Below are 23,945 nucleotides of genomic sequence, written 5' to 3'. Positions count from 1 at the left end.
GCTGAAGTCACTACAACCACTAACCACTACCTTCTGCTGAAGTCACTGCAACCACTAACCACTACCTTCTGCTGAAGTCACTACAACCACTAACCACTACCTTCTGCTGAAGTCACTACAACCACTAACCACTACCTTCTGCTGAAGTCACTACAACCACTGACCACTACCTTCTGCTGAAGTGACTACAACCACTAACCACTACCTTCTGCTGAAGTCACTACAACCACTAGCCACTACCTTCTGCTGAAGTCACTACAACCACTAATCACTACCTTCTGCTGAAGTCACTACAACCACTAACCACTACCTTCTGCTGAAGTCACTACAACCACTAACCACTACCTTCTGCTGAAGTCACTACAACCACTAACCACTACCTTCTGCTGAAGTCACTACAACCACTAGCCACTACCTTCTGCTGAAGTCACTACAACCACTAATCACTACCTTCTGCTGAAGTCACTACAACCACTAACCACTACCTTCTGCTGAAGTCACTACAACCACTAACCACTACCTTCTGCTGAAGTCACTACAACCACTAACCACTACCTTCTGCTGAAGTCACTACAACCACTAACCACTACCTTCTGCTGAAGTCACTACAACCACTAATCACTACCTTCTGCTGAAGTCACTACAACCACTAACCACTACCTTCTGCTGAAGTCACTACAACCACTAGCCACTACCTTCTGCTGAAGTCACTACAACCACTGACCACTACCTTCTGCTGAAGTCACTACAACCACTAACCACTACCTTCTGCTGAAGTCACTACAACCACTAGCCACTACCTTCTGCTGAAGTCACTACAACCACTAACCACTACCTTCTGCTGAAGTCACTACAACCACTAACCACTACCTTCTGCTGAAGTCACTACAACCACTAACCACTACCTTCTGCTGAAGTCACTACAACCACTAGCCACTACCTTCTGCTGAAGTCACTACAACCACTAACCACTACCTTCTGCTGAAGTCACTACAGCCACTAATCACTACCTTCTGCTGAAGTCACTACAACCACTAACCACTACCTTCTGCTGAAGTCACTACAACTACTAATCACTACCTTCTGCTGAAGTCACTACAACCACTAATCACTACCTTCTGCTGAAGTCACTACAACCACTAACCACTACCTTCTGCTGAAGTCACTACAACCACTAATCACTACCTTCTGCTGATGTCACTACAACCACTAACCACTACCTTCTGCTGAAGTCACTACAACCACTAACCACTACCTTCTGCTGAAGTGACTACAACCACTAACCACTACCTTCTGCTGAAGTCACTACAACCACTAACCACTACCTTCTGCTGAAGTCACTGCAACCACTAACCACTACCTTCTGCTGAAGTCACTACAACCACTAACCACTACCTTCTGCTGAAGTCACTACAACCACTAACCACTACCTTCTGCTGAAGTCACTACAACCACTAACCACTACCTTCTGCTGAAGTCACTACAACCACTGACCACTACCTTCTGCTGAAGTCACTACAACCACTAACTTCTGTATTCTAATATTGAAAATGTGTGGATAATAAAATCCTAAACACATGAGAACAAACAGTAGAGTGGAACTTTCTGAAATAAGTACATTTAAGCATTTAAAAAAGGAATGTGTAATTTAGTGAGATGGTGATAAGACGGAAATAAACTGTTAAAGTTTTGTAATGTGTTTCCATTGCAAGATAATCCGATCCAGTACATCTGTTTTACATTTGCTATACATGTTCAGAACATGTATCGTTTCTTACATAAGATCCATACATTCCTATCTACTACTGAGTGAGATATAGATGACGGGGGAGGGAACTCACTGATTGCACAAAGATAAGACGCAGCTTCTAATAGCACTATAGTATACAGACCCCGAGACAGAACACGGAACTGAACAAATTAACTGTGTAGAAGGTAGGTAGGGACAGTGGCTGCCTGGGCCATACAAGACATAGTTGTTTTAATGTTGTGTTGAAGGTCAAGAAGGAAAGGGGACTGGCACTTGCTGTCTTGATGAAAAACAGAACACCAGGTTCAGAAAACGAATAGGAAATGTGGATGGGGTAGAACGGAGTGATGTGGCAGGAGAAGGAGAGGCTCACCAGATTGATAAGAGACCAGTGGGAGTTTAGTTCAAAGAGTGAGAATTAGTATTGGATGTTTTTCCCGTTTTTTTTTCATCTCAGTCTGGGCAAGTTTGTTTATTTCTTCAGTGGGCAGATAGGAGTTCCCTCTGGAATGAGAGGGAGCGATTGAATAAAGGAGGGGGCTGAGGAGAAGAAAAAAAGGTGATAATACAGCCTTTTGTGTATGTTGAGAGGTGTAGGGTTGCTAGAGGAAGAAGAAGACCAGTCTTCCTGTCTTAGGAACCAGGATATCCTGCTCTATCCGTAGGTCTAGGATGAGTTGTCCCTGCATCCTCTTTAAACTAAAGGTTTTCTATTCCCATGTCCCCAACAATGATGCACCAAAAACAATACGCTACTAGCATTCTATCTCTTCCTTAATAACTGGGAGTAGAACCATTCAAGTCACTCTTATGTCACCACTAATCCAAACACTAACATGTGTGTAATGAAGGAGTTTCTGGTTGACGTACTGTATTAAAGCAGTCAAAGTGCAGGACGTGGGTAATGATATTACAGAAGAAATGATGGCTAAATGCTACTAGGCATTAACATCAGCAGGGAATGAAGAGTGGGTAGATCCCAGGGATGGAATACATCTCCCTCCATAGAAATGTTGCAGCTCAGACATAAATCAGACCGTACTCTGTGAAATTGTCAAGGCTTCTTATCAATACCGGGAAACCAATTCAATTACAAACTTTACTCAAAGAATTTCTTAAAACATTTGATTTTATTTGATTAATATTACTCACAATAATGTCACAGAAACATCACAGAGTGTTTGAGACGGGTCTGGATCAGGCCTCCTTCAATAGGAGTTATTTTCTTTTAAAACAGTGCAGCTTCAATAAACAGTCAGAGGAGAGCAAGATCACAACCTTGAAATGATACTCATGAGGACAGAACACTGAAGGAACCCAAACCCACACCTCGCTATACATCCCTAAAAGTCTCGTTCAAAAGTGGCTAAAACTACAAATACTGCTAATGTCCATCATAAAATCACAAATGCGTCACAATTTTATGAATTTCATATAATGCAAAAAAGTTGAAAAAGGTATTGTTTTTATCAGTTAGATACAGTACAAAGACATCATTCTATTCATTTACCAGTAAGCGTAATGACGCGGTTCTAAGCACCAACCTCGCGGTTTCAGTTATATTCATTTACTTATATTCATAGATCATTTATACACAGTTAGTGAGGGGTGGCGAGGCAAGAGGGGGTTGAGCACCATTAAAATCCAACCTCCCCCTGTTGGCCCTTCCCTGTCCACACACAATAGGAAACTTTAAAAATAGCTGGTGTCCCCAGAGAAGCACCATCAATATGCAATAAATACATTTAAGAAAAAAAACATATACATGTATAAATAAAGTAACAATTTACAATTCTTAATTTTCTCTGTAATCCAGAAAAGAAGGAGATAGCAACCAAAAAAGAGGTATAAAAACAGGGAGAACAATACCATTTATCAAAAGAAAAAGGAAGGGGATCCTCTTTAGGGTATATTGTAGCAATCACATCTCTCTCTACCAAACATCATTTAGGATTATTATGCAAAAACAAAAATCACAATAAAACAGACTCGATTTCCAACAAAGAGTGAAACCAGATTAGTCCTCTAGTAAACCCGTATTTCTTAAATGAATATTCCTAATGCTTTCGAAAACGGTATCTGCATGTTTGCATTTTTTCCTTTCATTTCATCTAAATACAGTTCGCAAGGCCAATGAGGTGTACTTCTAGGCTGGTTAAACTTTTGAAATACCTAGGTCAGAATAAATGAAATGGAAATAGCACCCCAAAGAGTATACAGACAGGAATCATAAATGTCAGAGTTCACCTGAATAGAAAACATAACCAAAACAATGTCATTTCATTGAGACTATTGGCTACTTTGCTAGTGAAGCGATTCCCCTGCTGTTAGCGTCGCAACACAGTAAATTCATGGACATAGAATAACTAGATTGGCGTAAAAAAGTTCCATTGGATTTGCATAAAAGTACCTGAATTAATGCACCATTTACCGGCTACTTGACGCTTTTGAATCACAGCAGTGTCCGTTTTAAATAAGACCTGATTTTCAGTGCTAACTATGTTCACATTTTCTGTAGTTGTCTGACATGTTTTTAACGAGTAGTAGTACCAGTCTAGTCATTCTATCTCAAGACTCAAGTCCAATCAGCAGCTGGTAGGAGGGGAAGACAGTGAGCTGGAATTCAATTGGCTGACGGACGATATCTTACTGTGATGTAAACATACTGAGTAAACATGGTTGGCTGTTCACCAAGTGTTCGCAGTAGTAGTATTCCTTGAAGACACCGTCTGTGCTACCACTGTGTAGGAGTTTTGGTTATGGCTGTTGCACAACAGGAAGGAGGCCTCACTTGGAGCAGGGTGATGGAGTCTAGAGAGAGAAAGAGGAAGAGAATGAATGAAAGTCTTAAAGGGGGGTAAATAGGGGGGACATAACCTCACAGCACAGAGAAACTGTGTGTGTGTCTCTCACCACACAGAGGCTGTCGTAGGTTCTCATCAGCTCCTCCATGCGGTACTGCTCCAGCACCACAACTCCTGCCAGCCAGGGGCTCTTGGACACAGTCCGGGCACAGTCCTCACAGTGCACCATATAGGTCTTCCTATTGCCATACTCACTGGTCACAAACAGCAGGTCAAACACCTCCACCTGCACACAGACACAGCACAATCACTCACTGCAGAAAAGAACCAAAGCCAATACTCTGTTGGTAAGATACTTGGGTCATGGTAGTTCATAGCAGGTCTGATTCAGGCATACATCCACAGGCTGTTGGGAGGGACTTACGTCACACTCGTTGCAGTAGTAGGCTGGTTCGTCCTTCACACGGCTCTGATAAGAGATCTTCTTCCCTGCAGCAACCAGCTGGTCTCTCAGAATCTGGATGTGCTTAATGGACTGTAGGAGACAATGTCTGAGAGAGAGCGAGAGAGAGAACAAGAGAAAGGTAAGGTGTAGCAAGAAATAAACATGCATACTAGATAGGTGATGAGGCGCCCACACAGTCTTGTATAACTAACACACGCACACGCACACACACACACTTGACCATCTTGTAGGTTTCTTGGTCTGTGATCTTGATAGTGCGGGCCACATTCCAGGAGACATGGATCATGGGAACGATGGACTTAACCTTCTTGACCTCGTTCCACTCAAAGCGCTCCAGAGCCAGCTGATACTGGTATGCTGAAAGGGCAAAGACGACACACAATGCTCACATTAGCAGTGTTAAAGCCAAATAATGGCAGTGTTCAGACTCTATAGAGTACATTTGGAGAGGGATTTTAATAGTATACTGAACAAAAATATAAAACGCAACATGTAAAGTGTTGGTCCCATGTGTCATGAGCTGAAACTAAAGATCCCAGAAATGTTCCATACGCACAAAAAATTATTTCGTTCAAATGTTGTGTACAAATTTGTTTACATACCTGTTAGTGAGCATTTCTCCTTTGCCAAGATAATCCAACCACCTGACAGGTGTGGCATATCAATAAACTGATTAAGCAGCATGATCATTACACAGGTGCACTTTGTGCTGAGGATAATAAAAGGCCACTCTAAAATGTGTAGTTTTATCACACAACACAATGCCACAAATGTCTCAAGTTTTGAAGGAACATTCAATTGGCATACTGACTGCAGTAATGTCCACCACAGCTGTTGCCAGAGAATTAAATGTTCATAAGCCTCCAACGTCATTATTTTTAATATCCATGGGGTACTGTATTGTAATAACCTCTGGACAGGGATAAGCCAAGGGGGCTTCAAAGGCCTTTACATTTGGGTGGGGGGGCTGTGGAACATTTTCATGTCTCTACCATAAGCCTCCTCCAATGTTGTTTTTGAGAATTTGGCAGTACATCCAACCGGCCTCACAACCGCAGACCATGTGTAACCATGCCAGCCCGGCTTCTTCACCTGTGGGATCGTTTGAGACCAGCCACCCCGGACAGCTGATAAAACTGAGGAGTATTTCTGTCTGTAATAAAGCCCCTTTGTGGGGAAAAACTCATTCTGATTGGCTGGGCATGGCTCCCAAGTGGGTGGGCCCACCCAGGCCCACCCATGACTGCGCCCCTGCTCATGTGAAATCCACACAGTAGATGAGGGCCTAATGAATTTACTTCAATTGACCAATTTCCTTATATGAACTGTAACTCAGTAAAATCTTTGAAATTGATACATTTAAATTTTTGTTCAGTATAATTTGACTGAGGTAGAGAATAGTGTACAGCCAACTACAAGCTACACTCTTCTCTGCTGTTCTGCACTGTGTATGACCCAGCTCCCCTTTCCAATCTATGGCTTCCCCTACTGGACACTGTTAGTAACTCACAGTTGAGAGGTCCAACATTCCAGGCGATGTTGTTGCACCAGCCCACAGCCTGCACCCAGTGGATGGACCCTGCGTTGATCCATACCAGGTCCCCTGGTCTCTGGATGAAGCGGTACACCGGGATGTTGGAGCGGTACAGATCCTCCAGAACAGGCCACCAGGACCCCGTCAGGTAGTCTACTCCATGCCTGAAGGAGGGAGGAGAGATGGTATCTAAGTGGCTAGTTTCTGGTTCAAATCCCCTGTGGGTAACCACTATGCCTTTTTTCAACAAGCAGAACAGCTCAAACTCTGAACTAAATGCAAAACCCTCACACACATAAAGAACGCTTCATGACTCACTTCTCACAGAAGTTGTTGACGTGCTCCCAGTAGTGCTCATGGACTGCAAACCACTCACAATCCCCCGGGCCGATGTTGATGTTCACAGAGCAGAAGTTATTATTCTCCTGGTGGCCTGAAAACAGACATACACAGAGATATTTAAGCCCGTGTTCAGATGCGTGCAATACGCACCTAAAAACACACCCGCGTAACACTGACCAGGCGTGCGGCTCCCGGGGACCTTCATGTAGAGCTGGACGGTGTTCATGCCCAGGATGGTGTGTCCCACGTGACTCAGCATGTTTCCATTGAACTCCACACGCATGAAGGCTGGTAGCTTCAGCAGCTCCTGCAGCTGGGGCTTCCACCTGGTAACACACGTACATTAACACTCTACTTCCTTTCCAACGGTGACCCTAGAAACAATCTGTCGCGATTAAAGCTAATCTCACCTCTTAGGATCAGAGAGGTCGATGTTGGTGCCGAATTTGATGATATTTCCAGTCGATTTTGCCTCTGGCCTATAGGAAAGGGGAAGTGTATTTCAATAAAACATCTTTAATAACGTCGGAATATTGTTTCGATTAAATGTATTGCATTTGGCTTATTAAAGAGATTATTAAGGAGGTTCTGACCTCAGTGTGTTAGCAATAGGGGTAGGGCCGACTTTGCTAGCAACCACAGTAGGGTTTGCTTTGCTAGCAACCACAGTAGGGTTGGCTTTGCTGGCGCCAGACGCAGCGGTGGTTGATGGGTCAGAGGACGGAGCCTGCTTCTCTTCTTGTTCTTCCTTATCCTCATCCTCACTGTCCTTCTCTTCCTGTAGACACATAGAAGTACACATGAACTTAGCTGGGCAAAGAGAGGAAGTGGGGGGAAATGTATGGAACCGTGTGTATGTGCTCCTCCCCAACCTGAAGGCTCTCCTGGAAGCTGGAGGCCTGGTACTGGGCGTACTTGGCGATGGTGGTGTGTGAGCGGCTGCTCTCGCAAGGCCAGGTCTGGCCTGAACCAGTGGCGTCCCAGTTCTCATCAGCAGGCTGCTGTACCTGGGTCCTCACCTCCACAGCGTGCTCCGCATTGGCCTCCACCAGAGACTTAGTGGAGAACAAACCCAGGTCTGACATAGAGGGAAAGAGAGGGGGAAGGAGAGAAAGAGGGAGTGAGAGAAGAGAGGTATAGTGAGTCAATTTGAAATGATGTTGCTGTCTTAAAAAGGGCAACTCCACCACTTTTCAACCTCATTGTCATTATCTCCAGCACAATACCAGTGCCTACATATGTGAAAACGGCAGATTTGAACGTTTTGTAGAAACAAAAACAGAGTTAAAAATCATCAAAAGTGAAAACATTTTAAAATGGTGATCTTCAAACGATATGACATTTAAAGTGACGTGGGGAGCAAGAAAATGCCCTCCCTCTGGCAATTCAAAAAAAAAACTTTTATTCCTACCGTTTGATGTCACAAAGAAGTATTATTTAGCTCCTTGTCTTTTTAACCACAGACCATCAAAACGCACCGTTTTCACATATAGACACTGGTATTGTGCCGGAGATACAGAATTTGAAGTTGAAAAGTGACGGAGTTGCCCTTTAAGTTTTAGCCCTGAGAAACATCGAAATACGGAAACTCACTGAGTCTGAGGGATCCAGCCAGGCCTCGGATGACAGTGACAGGGTTCTTGGGATCAGTACAGAACTGGAGGAGGACTGGGGAGAAGGCATCTCTCTTACTCTCCAACTGGACACAGACACACAAGACGATACAGAAATACATCAACAACGTGTTGCACAAATACAGAACTGATATGTGAGAATGAAGAAGAAAATAGGAAGAGAGAAGATCAACTTGAGATGTATTTTTTTGTTGGTGTTGCTTTATCCCCCCTCCCCCCAAGACAGCTTGAAGCATAGGGGCAACTGCAGGGCAGCACCCCTGGAGTGTGGACTCACATAGATGCTTGGTGTGGGGGGATTAAGCTTCTCTCGTGGGATGGGTGGGTCGGTGATGAGAACAGGCTTGACAGAGAAAGCACGGAGCAGATAGGACTCCCGAAACTTCCCCTTCACCTTCGCCCCCCTGAAACAGACACAGAAAGAGACAGATGAAGAGCTAGAATTCAATAAGATTTCATTGAATCCACTTTTCTTTGTACTGTGTACTCACTTGCAGGCCCTGATGACCTCGCTGGCTGTGTGTCTGATGCTGACCTCTCCTAGGGGGATCCTGCGCTCCTCGACCTCGGAGGCGATGAACGTCTCTCTGTCTCCACTCTCCACCTTGATCAGACGGATCTTCAGCTCCTTGGGAGGGCCCATGGACAGAGCCTTCAGCTTCAGGAAATCAGCAGCAGCCAGGGGACAGGGGGTCCTCCTCACTGGGGCAGCAGGCGGGGCCGGGGTAGCAGTAGAGGGGGTGTTGATGGTGCTAGTTGCGGTTGCCACTGGGTCTGTGTTGCTGCCTGGTGTGGACATCATGGTTTCAGGCTCACTGCACCTCTCCTCCTTCCTCACTGTCGATTGTGCCCCCTGCTCAGTGTTTCCTGTGTGCGCCTTGTCTTTCTGTCCCTGGATGTCTTTGCTCTGGAGGCCAAGGTTCCCCCGAATAGGACGGCTCTTCTTACTGTCTTTGAGCTGCTTGACCGGGCTACTGGGGGGTGATGTAGATGAGGACAACGTAATGGAGGAGGCTGATTTTCTGTCTCTCTTTTCTTCCATCTTCTTCTTTTCATTGCCTCCACTCCTCTGATGACTGCTATCTTGTTTCCTTCTCTTCCTTTTCCCATCCTCTTCCCTGTTTCCATCTGCACCTCTTTGTACCCTCTTCCTGCCTGTCCGCCTGCATACCTCCCTCTGCCCCCGCTCCTCCTTGGTGGTGGCAGGGAGCCGGTGTGTGGTGGTCAATCTCAGCTCAGCGCTCAGAGACCCGGCTGTCTCCCCGCTGTCTACACCCTTAGTCCTCTCCTTCTTTCTCTCATTCTGAATCTCCTCCAATCTCGCGTGCTTCTGTTTCGTGCGCTCCCCCACAGAGAGTTGTGGTTGGTTGAGGTCTAAGGGAGGACGGGGTTTGGAAGGCGGATCTGAGGTAGTGTGAGTGGGTGATTGGGTAGTGAGTCTTGGGGGCGTGGTGGAGTCGGATGTCGGGGAGGGACACTGCTGGTCCTGACAGTTGGTTTCCGGATCCATGGCGAGGGAGGAAGAGTACTTCACTCCTCCCATGGATCTAGGAGGAGGACGCCCAAATGGACCGCCCCGATATGTGTACCTCTGGCCCCCCAGGAACGAGGCCAAAGACTTGAAGACATCAGCCACTCCTGTCTGGTGGAGGTGTGGCCGACGGGGAGGCAGAGAGCTGGATGACGTGTCCCCACTACTGTCCTCCTCTTCCTCATCCTCCTCTTCCACTCCATTGGGAGTATCAGGCAGGCCATAGAGCTTGGCCAGGTCGCTATGGCGAAGCTCATCAGCACCCCTCCCCTCACTGACCCCCTCTGCCTTCTCATTGAGCCCCTCTAAGTTCCCATGGGGGGGTGAGATGGACGGGCTGTGGGTGGGGCTGGGCTGCAGGACGGGTCTCCTCATCACTCCTCCCTGCTCTTCCTCCTCTTCTTCCTCACTCAGGGCTGATGCTGGGGAGCCTTGCCAGCTAAGCACAGGGGGGCTGGCGGGGGGGTTGTCTCCCAGCTCCTCCACACTGCCCACCCCCGCCGCAGGCTGGAGATCTGGGGCCCGTAGGACCCCCCCCTCTGGACACACACCCATTGTCTCTGTCTGGTCCTGCTGGCTTGGGACGGACCCCCCTGACCCAGCCACAGTGGGAGCTGCTGGGGTTTTGGATGAGAGTGTGGAGGGGGTAGAATCAGCCTTCCCCTCTGTGCTGCATTTAGAAGGTTTTGGAGGGCTGGTGGGCTGAGGACTGGTCTTACTGGTCTTGCTGGTGCTGCTGATGATGTTGTTAATGGTGGTGGTGGTGGTGGTGGGTGGGGGACAGGCTGGCAGTGGTGAGCCCTTGACGGGGTGTTTGGGTTGAGCTGGGTTTGACTTGTACAGGGTCCCTCCCCTCCCTGACTTTTTGTGTTTGGATGGATGTGGTGAGGGTTGGCTAGGATGGGCGGCAAGCGGGCCAGCAGGTGGGACTGTCTCTGAGGTATTTGGAGAGCTGTGGTCATGGGACTTTCCACCTCTTCCTTGGCCCTTCTCCCTGTGTCTGTGTTTGCCAGCGGTGGATGGTGTCTGGGAGGGTTGGCCTGGCTTCCCTGGAACCCTAGATCCAGACTGAGTCTTAGGGGAGGAAGGCCGTACTGATGGAGGGAGGGATGATTCATGTGGGGACTTTGAGTATCCCATCTCTGCTTTCTCCAGCTGCTTAGCCCTAAGACTCTCCTCCCTTTTCTCCGTCTTCCTACCTTCCTCTTTCCTGTTTTTTCTCTCCACCTTGTCCCTCAACTTATTCTTTACCCCATCCTCCCTTTTCTCTTCTTTCTCCTTTCTCCTTTTCTTCTTCTCCATCTTCCTCGTTGGTTCCCTTTTTCCCACCTCGCCTCTCTCCGCTCTACTTTCTTTATCCTTATGGGTCCTCTCTGTCTGTTTGTGTCGATGAGGCTGCAGCCCTGGCTTGTTGACAGTAGGTCTGTTGTTGTTGACAGTAGGTCTGTCCTGGGGAGAGCTGGGTGGGGTCTGGGGCTCTGAGCCTAGCCCTGTGCGGGAGGCAGAGAGAGGGGGAGGAGTGGGACTGGGTGAGGGGGTCCTTGGTCCCCGTTTATGGGGTGTGCCAGCGCCAGTGTCAGGACTCCTCTGATTGGGTGGAGGGTCTTTCTTCCCACTGGCCTTACTAGGAGTGGTGGAGCTGGAGAGGCCAGAAGGGCAGGAGGAGCTCAGGGCTGTGGAGCCTAAAACTCTGTGGCTGCTGTTGCGGTGGGGAGGCTCTGTAGCAGAGGGCTGGGAGGGAGTCTGACCCCTCTTCTGTCTGTGGGAGCGTGGAGCTGGGGGGCTGTGCTGAGGTACTGAGGGGGGTGATGGGGGGCGCTGGTGGTGCTGGCTGTAAGGCACGCCGGTGTGTTCTGCTGATGAGGAGGGGGGCTGGGACTGGCCATCCACCTCCACCCAGGATCCATGGTGGGGGGGTCTGCTGCCGCCACAGGGCTGGGATGGAGGAGGGTGGCGGGGATAGGAGGAAGGAGGGGGGCCTTGACCATCGAAGGGGACCTGGGGAACTGGACTATGGGTAGAATGATGTGTACTGTAGTTGAAACGCCCTAATCTTGACTTGATGGATTCCTGAAATAACAAGAGAGAAAGGATTGTTCATCAATGAGTAGTCTTAAGAGCACTGTTCTCTTGAAGAACATTGACTATTAACCGACTTACTTGTAACTCGGTAGACGAGCTCCTCCTGTCAGCATGGGTGCGAGAACCAGGTCTGTCATATGATTGGTTCCAGAAACCTTGTTTGGGAGGGAGGTAGTGGGGTGGTGAGTGTGGCTGGTCTGGTCCAGATAAATGCTTTGAGCCACGGTGAGAGGGCTGGTGAGAGAGAACAGTACTAAACAGTAAGTGTCTTGGTGAGGTGTATTGATCCCTACCAGAAGATGGTGCTATTGTATAAATATCACAGCTACACGAGTGACTTCAGACGACTGTTCCAGGATCAGATATCACCATAATGGTTAAGACTAGCAGTAGAGAAATCTGATCCTAGATTAGGTTAGTAGACATTTTCCTCAAGCATTGATAGCAGGACTAACTGTGGTGGGGGACCGTCCACTCCTGGAAAACAAGATCATTAGCTCAAGTGATGACTGACCTGCTCAGGGCCGGAGCTCCTGCTCCTCTTGGCAGGGCAGTCTTCCTTGGGGGGCGGAGAGTGCTGTGAGTGCGGGGAGCGGTGTGGAGGTTGGCCACGGTGGTGCTTGTGGGGGGGCGGGCGCTTCCATGGTCCTGGTCCCTGGTCTATCATCCTGCATGGGAAGGCCCTGGAGCGGTCTGAGGTGGCCCACCTCTCTGCTGGGGAGCCCAGGTCTCCGGGGGGATCTCTGGGCCGTTGGTGCTGGTGGGGACCCCCATACTGAGAGAGACAATTATCATCATTAAAGTCATGCAATCAATAGAAAAAAACATAAACCTAACTACTGTATGTAATAAATAATGAGTTATGTAGAGTATAGAATGGGCTCCCCTCTTCCCCTCTCACCCTGGGAGGCTGGTTGTTGTAAAAGTTCCAGATGGTGTAGGGTTCCCCCGGTCCTGTTTGGTAGCCCCCCTGGCTGTGGCCATGGTTTTGAAATGACCGTGGGGAGTCCTGGTGCCAGCCCTGGGTCTCATAAGCCTGGTCTTTCTGGGCCCAGGGTCGTGTTCCTGATCTCTGGTCCCTTTGAGGGCCCCTTCCCTGGACATGGAAGGAGGGACTGGCCCCTCTACGTTCCAGAGAGAAAGTGGAGATCACTAAGGGATAACTGCAGTAAGGTGACAGTGGACTAACATTTCAAAGATGTGCGCTGCTCTCAATGTAAGATGTGAACAATTGAGATGTTTCAATCACCTGTCATAAATCTTGTTAACGTGCTGGGATTGGTTGATTCCTCCGTTGTACCTACAGTAGATAAAGGAGGGTTACCATTGGCTCAGCACAGACTCCATCACAGGAAGAGTGTGTCAGTAGACTGTGGTGTAAGAAGAGGGCTCACCTGTTTGGAGGGCCCCAGGGGCGACTGTTGACGGGGGCCCATGTTCCTCTGTGAGGTCCTCCAGCAGGGTAGGAGTCCCTGGTGTTACGTCCATGATGCTGCTCTGCTGGGTGATACATTCAGCCTGAGACAGGATAAAAACACTTTTTACTGGACTAGGATAGAACATGAGCAAACATACATACATGAACACACACTGTAGTCTACATGACGGTAAATGGTTGCCATGGACACAAACAGTACTGAACACAGAGGTAGAAATACTCACCACACTTGGTCTGTGTCTGTGAAGCCCTCTACTATAGAACTGATAGGGTTACACGACAACACCAATCTGTCTTTCCTTCAATAACTCTCAACCACAACCTAGAGAGAGATTAGTGTTCAGTTGCTAAACCACCAAAATATCAACCACTAACCACATCATGCTTGACGTTCACAGTCTCTGCAGACTCGCTACACTGTACATGTTAATGCACCTCCAACACTGCACTACACCTCCTTACACCAGCAGACAACTGCCACTGCCCACACACCTACAATAGATAACCTTTAGGTACCGGTCTAAGATCCTATAATGACAACAAATACAATTCACTGCAACTACACACACACACAACACTCTCCTCTCCCCTTTTCTGTTTCACTTTCTCTCTCTCTGTGTCTGCCTCCTAATCTGCTGGAACACTCATGTTTGTTTGTGGTTTATCACCAGTCAGCCAGAGCTGCACCCTGCATCCAAGCCCTCTCTGATCACCAGCTCCCTGCAGCAACTGCAGCCTGTGGCCAGCCACTGATAAAGGCCTGTCTGCTCTATTTCTCAAACCATTCTAGTCTGAACAGAAAGGCAACACAGACAGCAGAGATGGAGAGAGAATAGAGGGGCAGAGCTGATTTGCTGTTTCTACTGTTGATCAGGGAAATGGATGTGTGTGACAGCAACAGAGATGGAGAGAGAGCTTGTGCTTGTGTGTATGGATGTACTTTAAGTAGACAGTGAAAGAGGACTTTCCCATCAGGCTGTTTATATTAATGTTAGAATACTGCTGTGTACTACAGCACAATGCAAACACACATACGGACAATAATATTTCTCTTATGTTCCATAAGGACAGCTGTACATTGCAGGTCATTTCAGGCCCTAAATTCTCTCTGTCTAATATGCAAACCAGCTCCAGTTCATTCAGCTGCGTGGTAGTAGTGACAGGTGAAAACTAGACCAGCTGTGTGTGGCCATGTCTGACCTACCTATGAATGAGTCTAACCTTTCCCTCTTTTAATCCTCATCCCCCTCTCTCTCTCCCTCCCTGCTAAATATGTTGCTATAGAGATACTATGATGCTAAACTAAAACACAAGTTTAGCCTGTTATGGTTTCAGTTACCTACTTCTCCCTATACACTGAATAAATCACCTTTTAGCCCATCCATAGGATCCTGGGTGCCAGTACGGGTAGGGGAGAGGGCTGGGGTTGATTAAGATGTGTGAGTAATGAGAAAGAGATCACCAAAGAATAAGAGGTTCTACACACACCACAGCATGTGGATTTGAGTGTTTGATTGTGCATGTCTCGCTCTCTCAGACTGTGTGCGTGTGTGTGTGTGTGTGTGGGGGAGATCAAGTCAAATTGAGGTAAACACAGCATTTTATATTCAGTCAAACCCAAATATTCCGACCCATGGGACTGGCCTGTGACCCAGTGAAATCAGAGTACAAGCACACATTGTGCTCGGCATGTAGAGCAGCCAGAAACACACACCCCTCCCCCCTCCTCCTCACCCCTCCTTCACTTGTCTGGCCACTCAGCCGCACCCCTCGCCCCTCCTCTGTGCACTTAATTCCTGAAGAACGGACAATCACTCTTTCAAACGGGGGTCCTGGATGGATGGGGGTGGGTATGGGGAAAGTGATCCTCTGTGTATGTGAGGACAGACAGGTCTCTCATCCAATGAGAATACAAAAAAGACGTCAAAGAATTTAGGCAAAACAAGAACCCAGAAAATTCATGCTATGAGATGTAAAGTGGCTGTTCCCTATTGTAAAGTGGCTGTTCCACTGGATGTCATAAGGTGAATGCACCAATTTGTAAGTCGCTCTGGATAAGAGCGTCTGCTAAATGACTTAAATGTAAATGTAAAATGTAAATGTAGCTATTAAATATTTCGCCAGAGAGATGATACATAATATCTGTGAAGGTTGAAACCATGCATTCATTTCTCGATTCTATAGGGTTCTTCCAAGTTGCATATCCAATCTAGCACTTGCAGATCTATGCTCCATGGCCTGCATGCACCACCATCATGTATGTCAGATCTAGTGAGTACATATACACGTCTGCCTCCAGGCACCTTTAATGAATTAGGACAACAGGGAGGGCAGGTGATAGAGGGGCCTTGAGAGAGTTACATGATATCAGCCCTGTGTGTGTGTGTGCACGTGTGTGTGTGTGTTTGTGTGTATGTGTGTATGTCTGTGTGTGTGTGTTTGTGTGAGATCGCAGATGGATTATAGTATGTCAGCACACAGGAAATTGCACTCATTCACGGGGTTGTGGGTGAGAGTGTGTAGGGGAGAAATATTTTGACATCCTCCCTACACACACACACACACACACACACACACACACACACACACACACACACACACACACACACACACACACACACACACACACACACACACACACACACACACACACACACACACACACACACACACACACACACACACACACACACAGTCCACAGGCAGAGCATAGACTTTTGCTTACTCATCCACTAGAATGGCCAAAATACAGCAAACACTGTATACACACTAACCCTCTCTCACCCAGATACCGGTATGCAGCACTGTGCATACTCTCTGACAGAAACATTAAGCACGCAAACACACTTACAATAATGGAGAATTTATTGCTCCTATGAAACCATGCTAGATAGACAGATCTTATCTCATCTTACATCCTCTCTGTCCAGACCACATCACACACAGTGCAGTATACAGAGTAGTAATGATCTGTGTGCCTCTAGTGGTGCCTGCCTGGTGCCTGAGATCACCATAGCAATCGATAATGATTCCATTTCCTGCACAAAAGCCTGCACTCCCCCCACCCACCCCTCACTACATTTCTACCCCAAGCTGTGTCTCACACACCACCTCTAACACACACATGTAGACATTTCTTGTGTGTGTATGATGACACTGAACAATGAATAAGATAGCATATTTGTTTACTTAAAGCAATGTTAAACAGAGGCAATCCTACAGCAGATTTCCAACGCACAGAGGGGGAGTAGGAGAGAGAGAGAGAGAGAGAGAGAGAGAGAGAGAGAGAGAGAGAGAGAGAGAGAGAGAGAGAGAGAGAGAGAGAGAGAGAGAGAGAGAGAGAGAGAGAGAGAGAGAGAGAGAGAGAGAGAGAGAGAGAGAGAGAGAGAGAGAGAGAGAGAGAGAGAGAGAATGGACATTTCATAAGACAAATGGAGACTGTATAGCTGTGTAGCTGAGTTAGTAGAAGGTGGAGGAAGAGGGTGGCTCCACATTTCATCTTTACTAGCTCAGTCAGTCAGTCAGTCAGTCAGTCAGTCAGTCAGTCAGTCAGTCAGTCAGTCAGTCAGTCGCTTCTGAGCAGACATGTCCTTCAGTTTTCGGAACTGCAGCCCTCTATCGGTCTCTATCACCAAGGAGACCGGTGTCTTTGTCATCAGACGCTCTTTGTCACCAGAGAAATCACTGTCCTCAACACTCACTAAATCTCCCTGGTAACCGGTGTCAGGGAAACACATAACCCTCACTTACGCATATTCCTCTCCAGGGAAACCTGTTTTTTACTGTGACCCCCTGCCCATGTGTGTGTGTGTGTGTGTGAGTGAGAGAGAGAGAGAGGTAAAGGATCATTCTAGTCTTACCTTGCTGCTGAGTGCTGTGAAAGAGAGAGGGAGGAGGGGACACCGTCTGTGTGCTCTCGGTGTGAAGACGCCACTCACTCAGGGACAGAGGCAGCAGCCCACTTCAGCTTCAGCCTGAAGTCCTGTTAAACAGAACAGGCGTCCTCTCCCTCTGCTAGCCAGCACACACACATCCACAAACACAGGAGAGAGGGAGGAGAAACCACTGTCAGGTAGGACACAGATGTGAGGACATGAAAGGGGGTTATTGTTTAAAAAGAAAGTAGGTATCTCTATTCCATTCTGCCATCTTGTCATTCCTCTCTTGTCCTCCCCTCTCCCCCCTCTCTTTCCTCTCTGTCACACACACTGTTCTCTCTGGCGTTTCTCCCCTCAGCAGATAGACAAAGAAAGGGAACGAATGGCTCAGTAGAGAAAGCAGAGAGGGAGAGGGAGAGCGAGAGGATGGCCCAGCCCCCTTTGACCAGCCAGTCGGATTTAATTTATTTTTGCCTTCCTCTCTCTGGCCCCTCCCCTATCGCCTCGTCACCTCTCCTACTCCAGACCCAATTCAACAAGACTGATTCCTCTCCAGCTCCCTCCTTCTCTCTCTCGCTCTCCCACTTACTATCTCTCTCCACGTGTCTGCTACTCACTCTTTGTCTCTCTCTTTCCCTCTCTTACTCACACACTGTGTCCTGTATCCTTGGCAACCAATGATATATTTTACCCCAGAGCCAAGAGCAAGACTCTCCCTTACCGAGACACATTTTCTTCACTGTGCGTGTGTGTGTGTGTGTGTGTGTGTGTGTGTGTGTGTGTGTGTGTGTGTGTGTGTGTGTGTGTGTGTGTGTGTGTGTGTGTGTGAGAGAGAGGGCTGCACCTGACTAGCTGCATACCCCTGCTATGTGTGTATTTGTGTTTGTTTGTACGTTTGTGTGTTTGTTTATGCATACATCAGCTTGTTGGGAAATTAAAGCATAAGGAAGGTTTGTATCCCTTCTGGCGACTGACTTGTTTTTCAATTAGATCAATTACCACAGCATGTGGATTTGAGTGTTTGATTGTGCATGTCTCGCTCTCTCAGACTGTGTGTGTGTGCGTGCGTGCGTGCGTGCGTGTGTGAATGGCCCTTGAGATATATACGAGTGTCAATGCCATTGTTATTATGGAATTCTCATTACTACTACTCAATACCCATTCATGAATTCTGATGCTGTTCTGTGGGTTGTGTGAAGGGAAGCAAGTCCAAAACCTGTTCTGTGGGTTGTGTGAAGGGAAACAAGTCTAAAACCGGTTCTGTGGGTTGTGTGAAGGGAAACAAGTCTAAAACCTGTTCTGTGGGTTGTGTGAAGGGAAACAAGTCTAAAACCTGTGTTCTGTGGGTTGTGTGAAGGGAAACAAGTCTAAAACCTGTTCTGTGGGTTGTGTGAAGGGAAACAAGTCTAAAACCTGTGTTCTGTGGGTTGTGTGAAGGGAAACAAGTCTAAAACCTGTTCTGTGGGTTGTGTGAAAGGGAAACAAGTCTAAAACCTGTTCTGTGGGTTGTGTGAAGGGAAACAAGTCTAAAACCTGTTCTGTGGGTTGTGTGAAGGGAAACAAGTCTAAACCCTGTTCTGTGGGTTGTGTGAAGGGAAACAAGTCTAAAACCTGTTCTGTGGGTTGTGTGAAAGGGAAACAAGTCTAAAACCTGTTCTGTGGGTTGTGTGAAGGGAAACAAGTCTAAAACCTGTTCTGTGGGTTGTGTGAAGGGAAACAAGTCTAAAACCTGTTCTGTGGGTTGTGTGAAAGGGAAACAAGTCTAAAACCTGTTCTGTGGGTTGTGTGAAAGGGAAACAAGTCTAAAACCTGTTCTGTGGGTTGTGTGAAGGGAAACAAGTCTAAAACCTGTTCTGTGGGTTGTGTGAAGGGAAACAAGTCTAAAACCTGTTCTGTGGGTTGTGTGAAGGGAAACAAGTCTAAAACCTGTTCTGTGGGTTGTGTGAAGGGAAACAACACTAAAATCTGTTATTAATAATACATCTCTTTTTAACATCTGCTTTGGAAGAAAAACATCTAAGAGAATAAGTCACCTCTAAACTGTGATATGGGCCTTAAATTGTTCATAAAGAGCTGAAGATCCCTGCTGCTGCACATCTTAAAAACAAGAAGCCCTGCTTCTCCACTGACTTATTAGTTACGTTCATTTTAGTTTGGTGCGATGTATCGGTTATACCGTATGCCGAGGTATTTTTTTATTAGGAATCTAAATGACATCCAGCCCAGGGCTCCAGCTATGCATTTGGTTTGCTAATCTGCTAGCTAAGTGTCTAGATGTCAAGATCAAGCTTTTCGGTTACAGCAGAGACATTGAATCCCCTGGAGGAAGATCCCTGTTGCCTAAATTGTTTTGTGCGTCAACAACAAAAAATTGCGCCCCTTGTGTGCACTTCCGTTAATACCCTGTACCCCGGTATGGTAGAGAAACGGTATGACAGTATGAACATCTGGATACCACTCAACCCTAGTTCCTGTACTGAATAACCATGATAGAGTAAATTGCCCCTTCCTCTCCCCCAGAACGACCTTACACTCCACAGGAAGTTACTAACCTCTCCAGATTAGCAGACATGCTTTCCTCAGTGATCAACCAGCCTGCTTGAAAAGGTGCAGAATAATACCATGCGCAATAGTCTTCTGACAATGGGAGTCATATGCTTTACAATTCTACAATTTGAGTTGCCTCAATAGAAGCATACATCATCCTATAATCCTTCTGCGGTCTCTAGAGTGTTGAAGTTAGCAGAAATGTTGACGTTAGAGCAGAATGTCTTTGCACTGTCAAACCCTGCCTTTCAACTGGGGCTCCCGAGTGGCGCAGCGGTCTAAGGCACTGCATCTCAGTGCTTGAGGCGTCACTACAGACACCCTGGTTCGAAATCCAGGCTGTATCACAACCGGCCGTGATTGGGAGTCCCATAGGGCGGCGCACAATTGGCCCAGCGTCATCCGGGTTTTGGCCGGTCTAGGCCGTCATCGTAAATAAGAATTTGTTCTTAACTGACTTGCCTAGTTAAATAAAGGTTCAATGTAAATGTAAAAAACTTCTCTGCAACTGACACAAGAACAGTAGTGTCCCTGAGTCAAAGAGGCAGAGACAACAGATTCCAATAAAGAAATAATGCTCGCCATGTTGCGCTACACTGACACACATTGAACAGTGTGTTTGTATCTGCCTGCTGGTGGCATTGTAACCCAGTGCAGATGTGCAGCCTTCTGTGTGGGTGAACATGGCGGAGCCTCTACAATCAGGGCAGTCACACAGACAGACAGAGGTCACTAAGCTGCTTAGTGGAGTAGGAGGCAGGAAGCATACTGATCCTATCTTATATGGGGGGGATGGGCTGTACCACCATACCACACCAGACCTGGCTCTGATACCCAACTCCCATTCCCAGTTCAACATGTGGAGCATTTAGACACATAGAGAAAAATAGAGAAAGAGAACTGAGCGAAGAGGGAGACGTCACTTCTCAGTGACACCTACAAAACACAACTACACAAATCAACCTGGAATACAGACTGACAGGGCAGCAAACAGACAAACGGACACTGACACATACAGCCTCACATCCACAGGTTAACAGGCAGAGACACTGATGCGTATGTAGCCTACTGTAAGTACTCAATGTCTGTAAGACAATGTAAAATGCTGACCTGAGTTGACACCAAGCAGAACGTATGAGATTCATATATATAGCTTTTCTAAAAATAACTTTTTATAACCTCACAACCCTGCTCTCCCTCCCCTCCTCTCCCACATCTACCTTCTCTTTCTCTCCAAAATGGAGGCTTCTCCCTCTGTATGCTCCAGAAAGCACAGACCTCAGACAAGTACTGGAATGTACCACTGCAGGCTTGGAACAGGGGGGCTCGAGGGGGGCATCTTTTCTTGCAAACAATACCGACAGACCAGGTGGCATTTCAAAGACGACAGCAATGAAGAAGTGTGTGTGTGTGTGGTTGTGTGTTAGTGAATGAGTTTGAGTGTGTGTCTACGCGTGTCTGCGTTAATGTGTGTCAGAGAGAGCCTGTCTGTGCTAGTATGCGCAGAGGACTGGTTGTCATGGAGATCATCACTAGGCAAGTGCATCAGCAGGGCAGGAACTTTATGATCCGTGACCCCGCAGGGCGGTGGAGAGGCAGGGACCTCATCAGAAAGCTGTCACACTGACCCCTCACCCCTGACCTCTAACCCTGGCCTACTGCTGAGTCTCTCATAACAAAGAAATATTTACCACTAAATTGCTCCAATGAAACACACGGACCAATCCGACCACCTGGAACCTATTTGGGAGGAAAACAGGCAGCTGCTGTGTGTACTGAACATTAACCTCATCATAGAATCAGCATGGTCAAGTGGTTGGGTGTACTGGTTGGTGAACAGTGGTGAACCACAGAAGAAATACACCCTGATGTCCAGAGTGTGTGTGTGTTAGGGTGTTAGTATGTGTTTGTATCCACATGGGTGTGTTATTGTAACTTAGCAAGGGCAAACAAGGCTGTTCTTTACTCCTTCTATTTGCAGCTGCCAGAGTGAGTCACTGTACTGTATAAATACAGCACTAAATGTGGGTCAAAAATGCTCGGCCATTTTTAGCACAAGGAGGACAAGTTAGCCCACTGCCAGGCTCCCTGTTTGGGCTCTGCACACTAGGAAAACCCCTGGCAAGCTTCAATCTAAAAGGCCTGCTCTTTCAAAAAAAATTGGAACAATAAACTGGGTTTATTTAATACATAAAATAAAAAATTTCGGAATACAATAACATCTTTCAGCAATAAACTGACAAGCAGCACTCCCTATCGGAAAACTTTCTATTGACACAATGTTTATCAATACCTACACAAGGTCACGCGCTGCAATCACTGGACTCGCTCCAGCACGGAAATGTAAGGTTACTCTCTGTTTTACTACTGTATCACAGCAACCAAACCACACACATCAACACGGACCAAACACTGCGTTGCTGTAAAGCACAAGTTAAAGCCTGAGTCTAAACAGAGGCTTAAAGAGACTAACACGACAGGAATAACCATTACTCAAAAAATCTTTCAGCACAAATCAGCTGACTGTGTTTATGTACAGTGTGTGTAGTGCATAACTGTGCCACACAATCTGCAGACATACAGCATAGTACAGTATGTGCAGTAGTAATATATCAACACAAAAGACATGTCCTAACATGCACTGATATATGACTCATAACAATATTTGCACAAATGTGTACACAATTGCACCCCTTCTGTACAGTAACACAAAGAAACAGACAGACACACTCTCCTTGTTTTACCTGCACTCTCCTTTTGTTCTCTTCTTTTATTCGTTCTTTCTGCTCCACACACCCCTTGGCTCCTCTCCCTTTCCTCTTTCCTCTCTCCTCCCCCAGTCCTCTCCTCTTCCTCTCTTCCCTCTCCTCTGCTCCTGGTTTCCTCTCCTCTCTGATACTCAGGCTCTAACAGCAGACTGATCCACGTGCAGAGACCTAAGGGGCGGGCCCCCACACCGCCATTTAATTCACACCAGCCAATAAGGGAGGAGGGTCTCATGTCAATCCTCCTATGCTAAACAGGAGGAGGGGACAAAGACAGAGTGAAAGATAGAGACACCCGCCCCTCTGTGTGTGTGTGTGTGTGTGTGTGTGTGTGTGTGTGTGTGTGTGTGTGTGTGTGTTGGAATAAAGCCAACAGAACTAGCAGCTATTTTTAAACCACCACAGTGAGGTAGCAAAGACTCCATTTTCTCTGTGGCAGATATTCCCCAAATCGTACTGCATCCTCCATACTTAGTACTGGCAACTGTAAAGGTTTCCAGGAATGGCTTGATAGTTATGAACTTGCATTCTAAGCGCTGACAGTAATACTCCTACTAAATACTCCCTTACCGTATTCAAAATGTTGGAATCAGTTGCATTGTGCTCCAATCAGGCGGACTGACTCTCTCCTTCCATACTGTATGAAACAAGCACTTTGTTACAGACGTTAAACTTAAATGCCCTGTATTTGGCAAGAGCTCACAAAACCTGCAGTTTAAAAGCACCACAAGAGAAAAGTAGTGCCATGGAATGACTGGGATTTCAATTATGTCAGAGGGTAAGACATTACATGTGTGATAAATCCTTTGCAGAAAACAGACAGAAACATGTCAGACTGTATCCTCTTAATGATAATATATTAGAGGAATATAGAGTCATAATGGTAAAGTAGGATGCTGCACAGACTGTGCCCTGACGTGTGTAATAATTGATATCTGTGTGATTAATCAGGACAGTGGTGATTATGTACGAGGCTCTGACAGACAGACATTAGAATGAGGGATGACCAACGGGTCGTAGAGGACAACTAACCAGGCCAGCAGCACTGGACCCCAGCACTGGACCCACAGGACGTCAGCTGGCTGTTACATGGGCTGGGGAAGGTGGGGCAGGGGGGCATTGGGTTTATGTGGGGAGGGTCTTGCCTACGTGACTCAAAGCCCACACCCAGTAG

At 47.0% G+C, this 23,945-nt stretch overlaps 1 protein-coding gene across 4 annotated transcripts; it reads right to left on the bottom strand.

Annotated features, from left to right (window-relative positions):
• Window positions 1-2,861: 2,861 nt before the first annotated feature.
• LOC129868863 (lysine-specific demethylase 6B-like) lies at window positions 2,862-22,922 on the bottom strand. Of its 4 annotated transcripts, XM_055943184.1 has the most exons (21): window positions 22,751-22,922; window positions 17,442-17,595; window positions 13,806-13,903; window positions 13,538-13,661; window positions 13,393-13,443; window positions 13,045-13,267; window positions 12,658-12,918; window positions 12,222-12,377; window positions 9,022-12,131; window positions 8,808-8,934; window positions 8,490-8,595; window positions 7,769-7,974; window positions 7,490-7,674; window positions 7,307-7,375; window positions 7,074-7,222; window positions 6,873-6,987; window positions 6,531-6,718; window positions 5,236-5,377; window positions 4,979-5,105; window positions 4,664-4,840; window positions 2,862-4,561 (listed from the first exon to the last, which is right to left on the bottom strand). In XM_055943184.1, exons 4-21 carry the CDS (start codon window positions 13,654-13,656, stop codon window positions 4,538-4,540), a joined length of 5,535 nt encoding a protein of 1,844 aa, XP_055799159.1. In that variant the 5' UTR covers window positions 13,657-13,661; window positions 13,806-13,903; window positions 17,442-17,595; window positions 22,751-22,922; the 3' UTR covers window positions 2,862-4,537. The 4 variants fall into 4 exon arrangements, with proteins under 4 accessions (XP_055799159.1, XP_055799157.1, XP_055799158.1 ...); XM_055943182.1 differs by lacking the exon at window positions 13,806-13,903; XM_055943183.1 differs by lacking the exon at window positions 13,806-13,903 and having other exon boundaries at window positions 17,442-17,592.
• Window positions 22,923-23,945: the final 1,023 nt, after the last annotated feature.

This window comes from Salvelinus fontinalis, chromosome 13 (genome assembly GCF_029448725.1).
Source record: "Salvelinus fontinalis isolate EN_2023a chromosome 13, ASM2944872v1, whole genome shotgun sequence".
NCBI classification, from domain to species: Eukaryota; Metazoa; Chordata; class Actinopteri; order Salmoniformes; family Salmonidae; genus Salvelinus; species Salvelinus fontinalis.
This window is presented reverse-complemented; position numbering and strand designations above follow the sequence as displayed.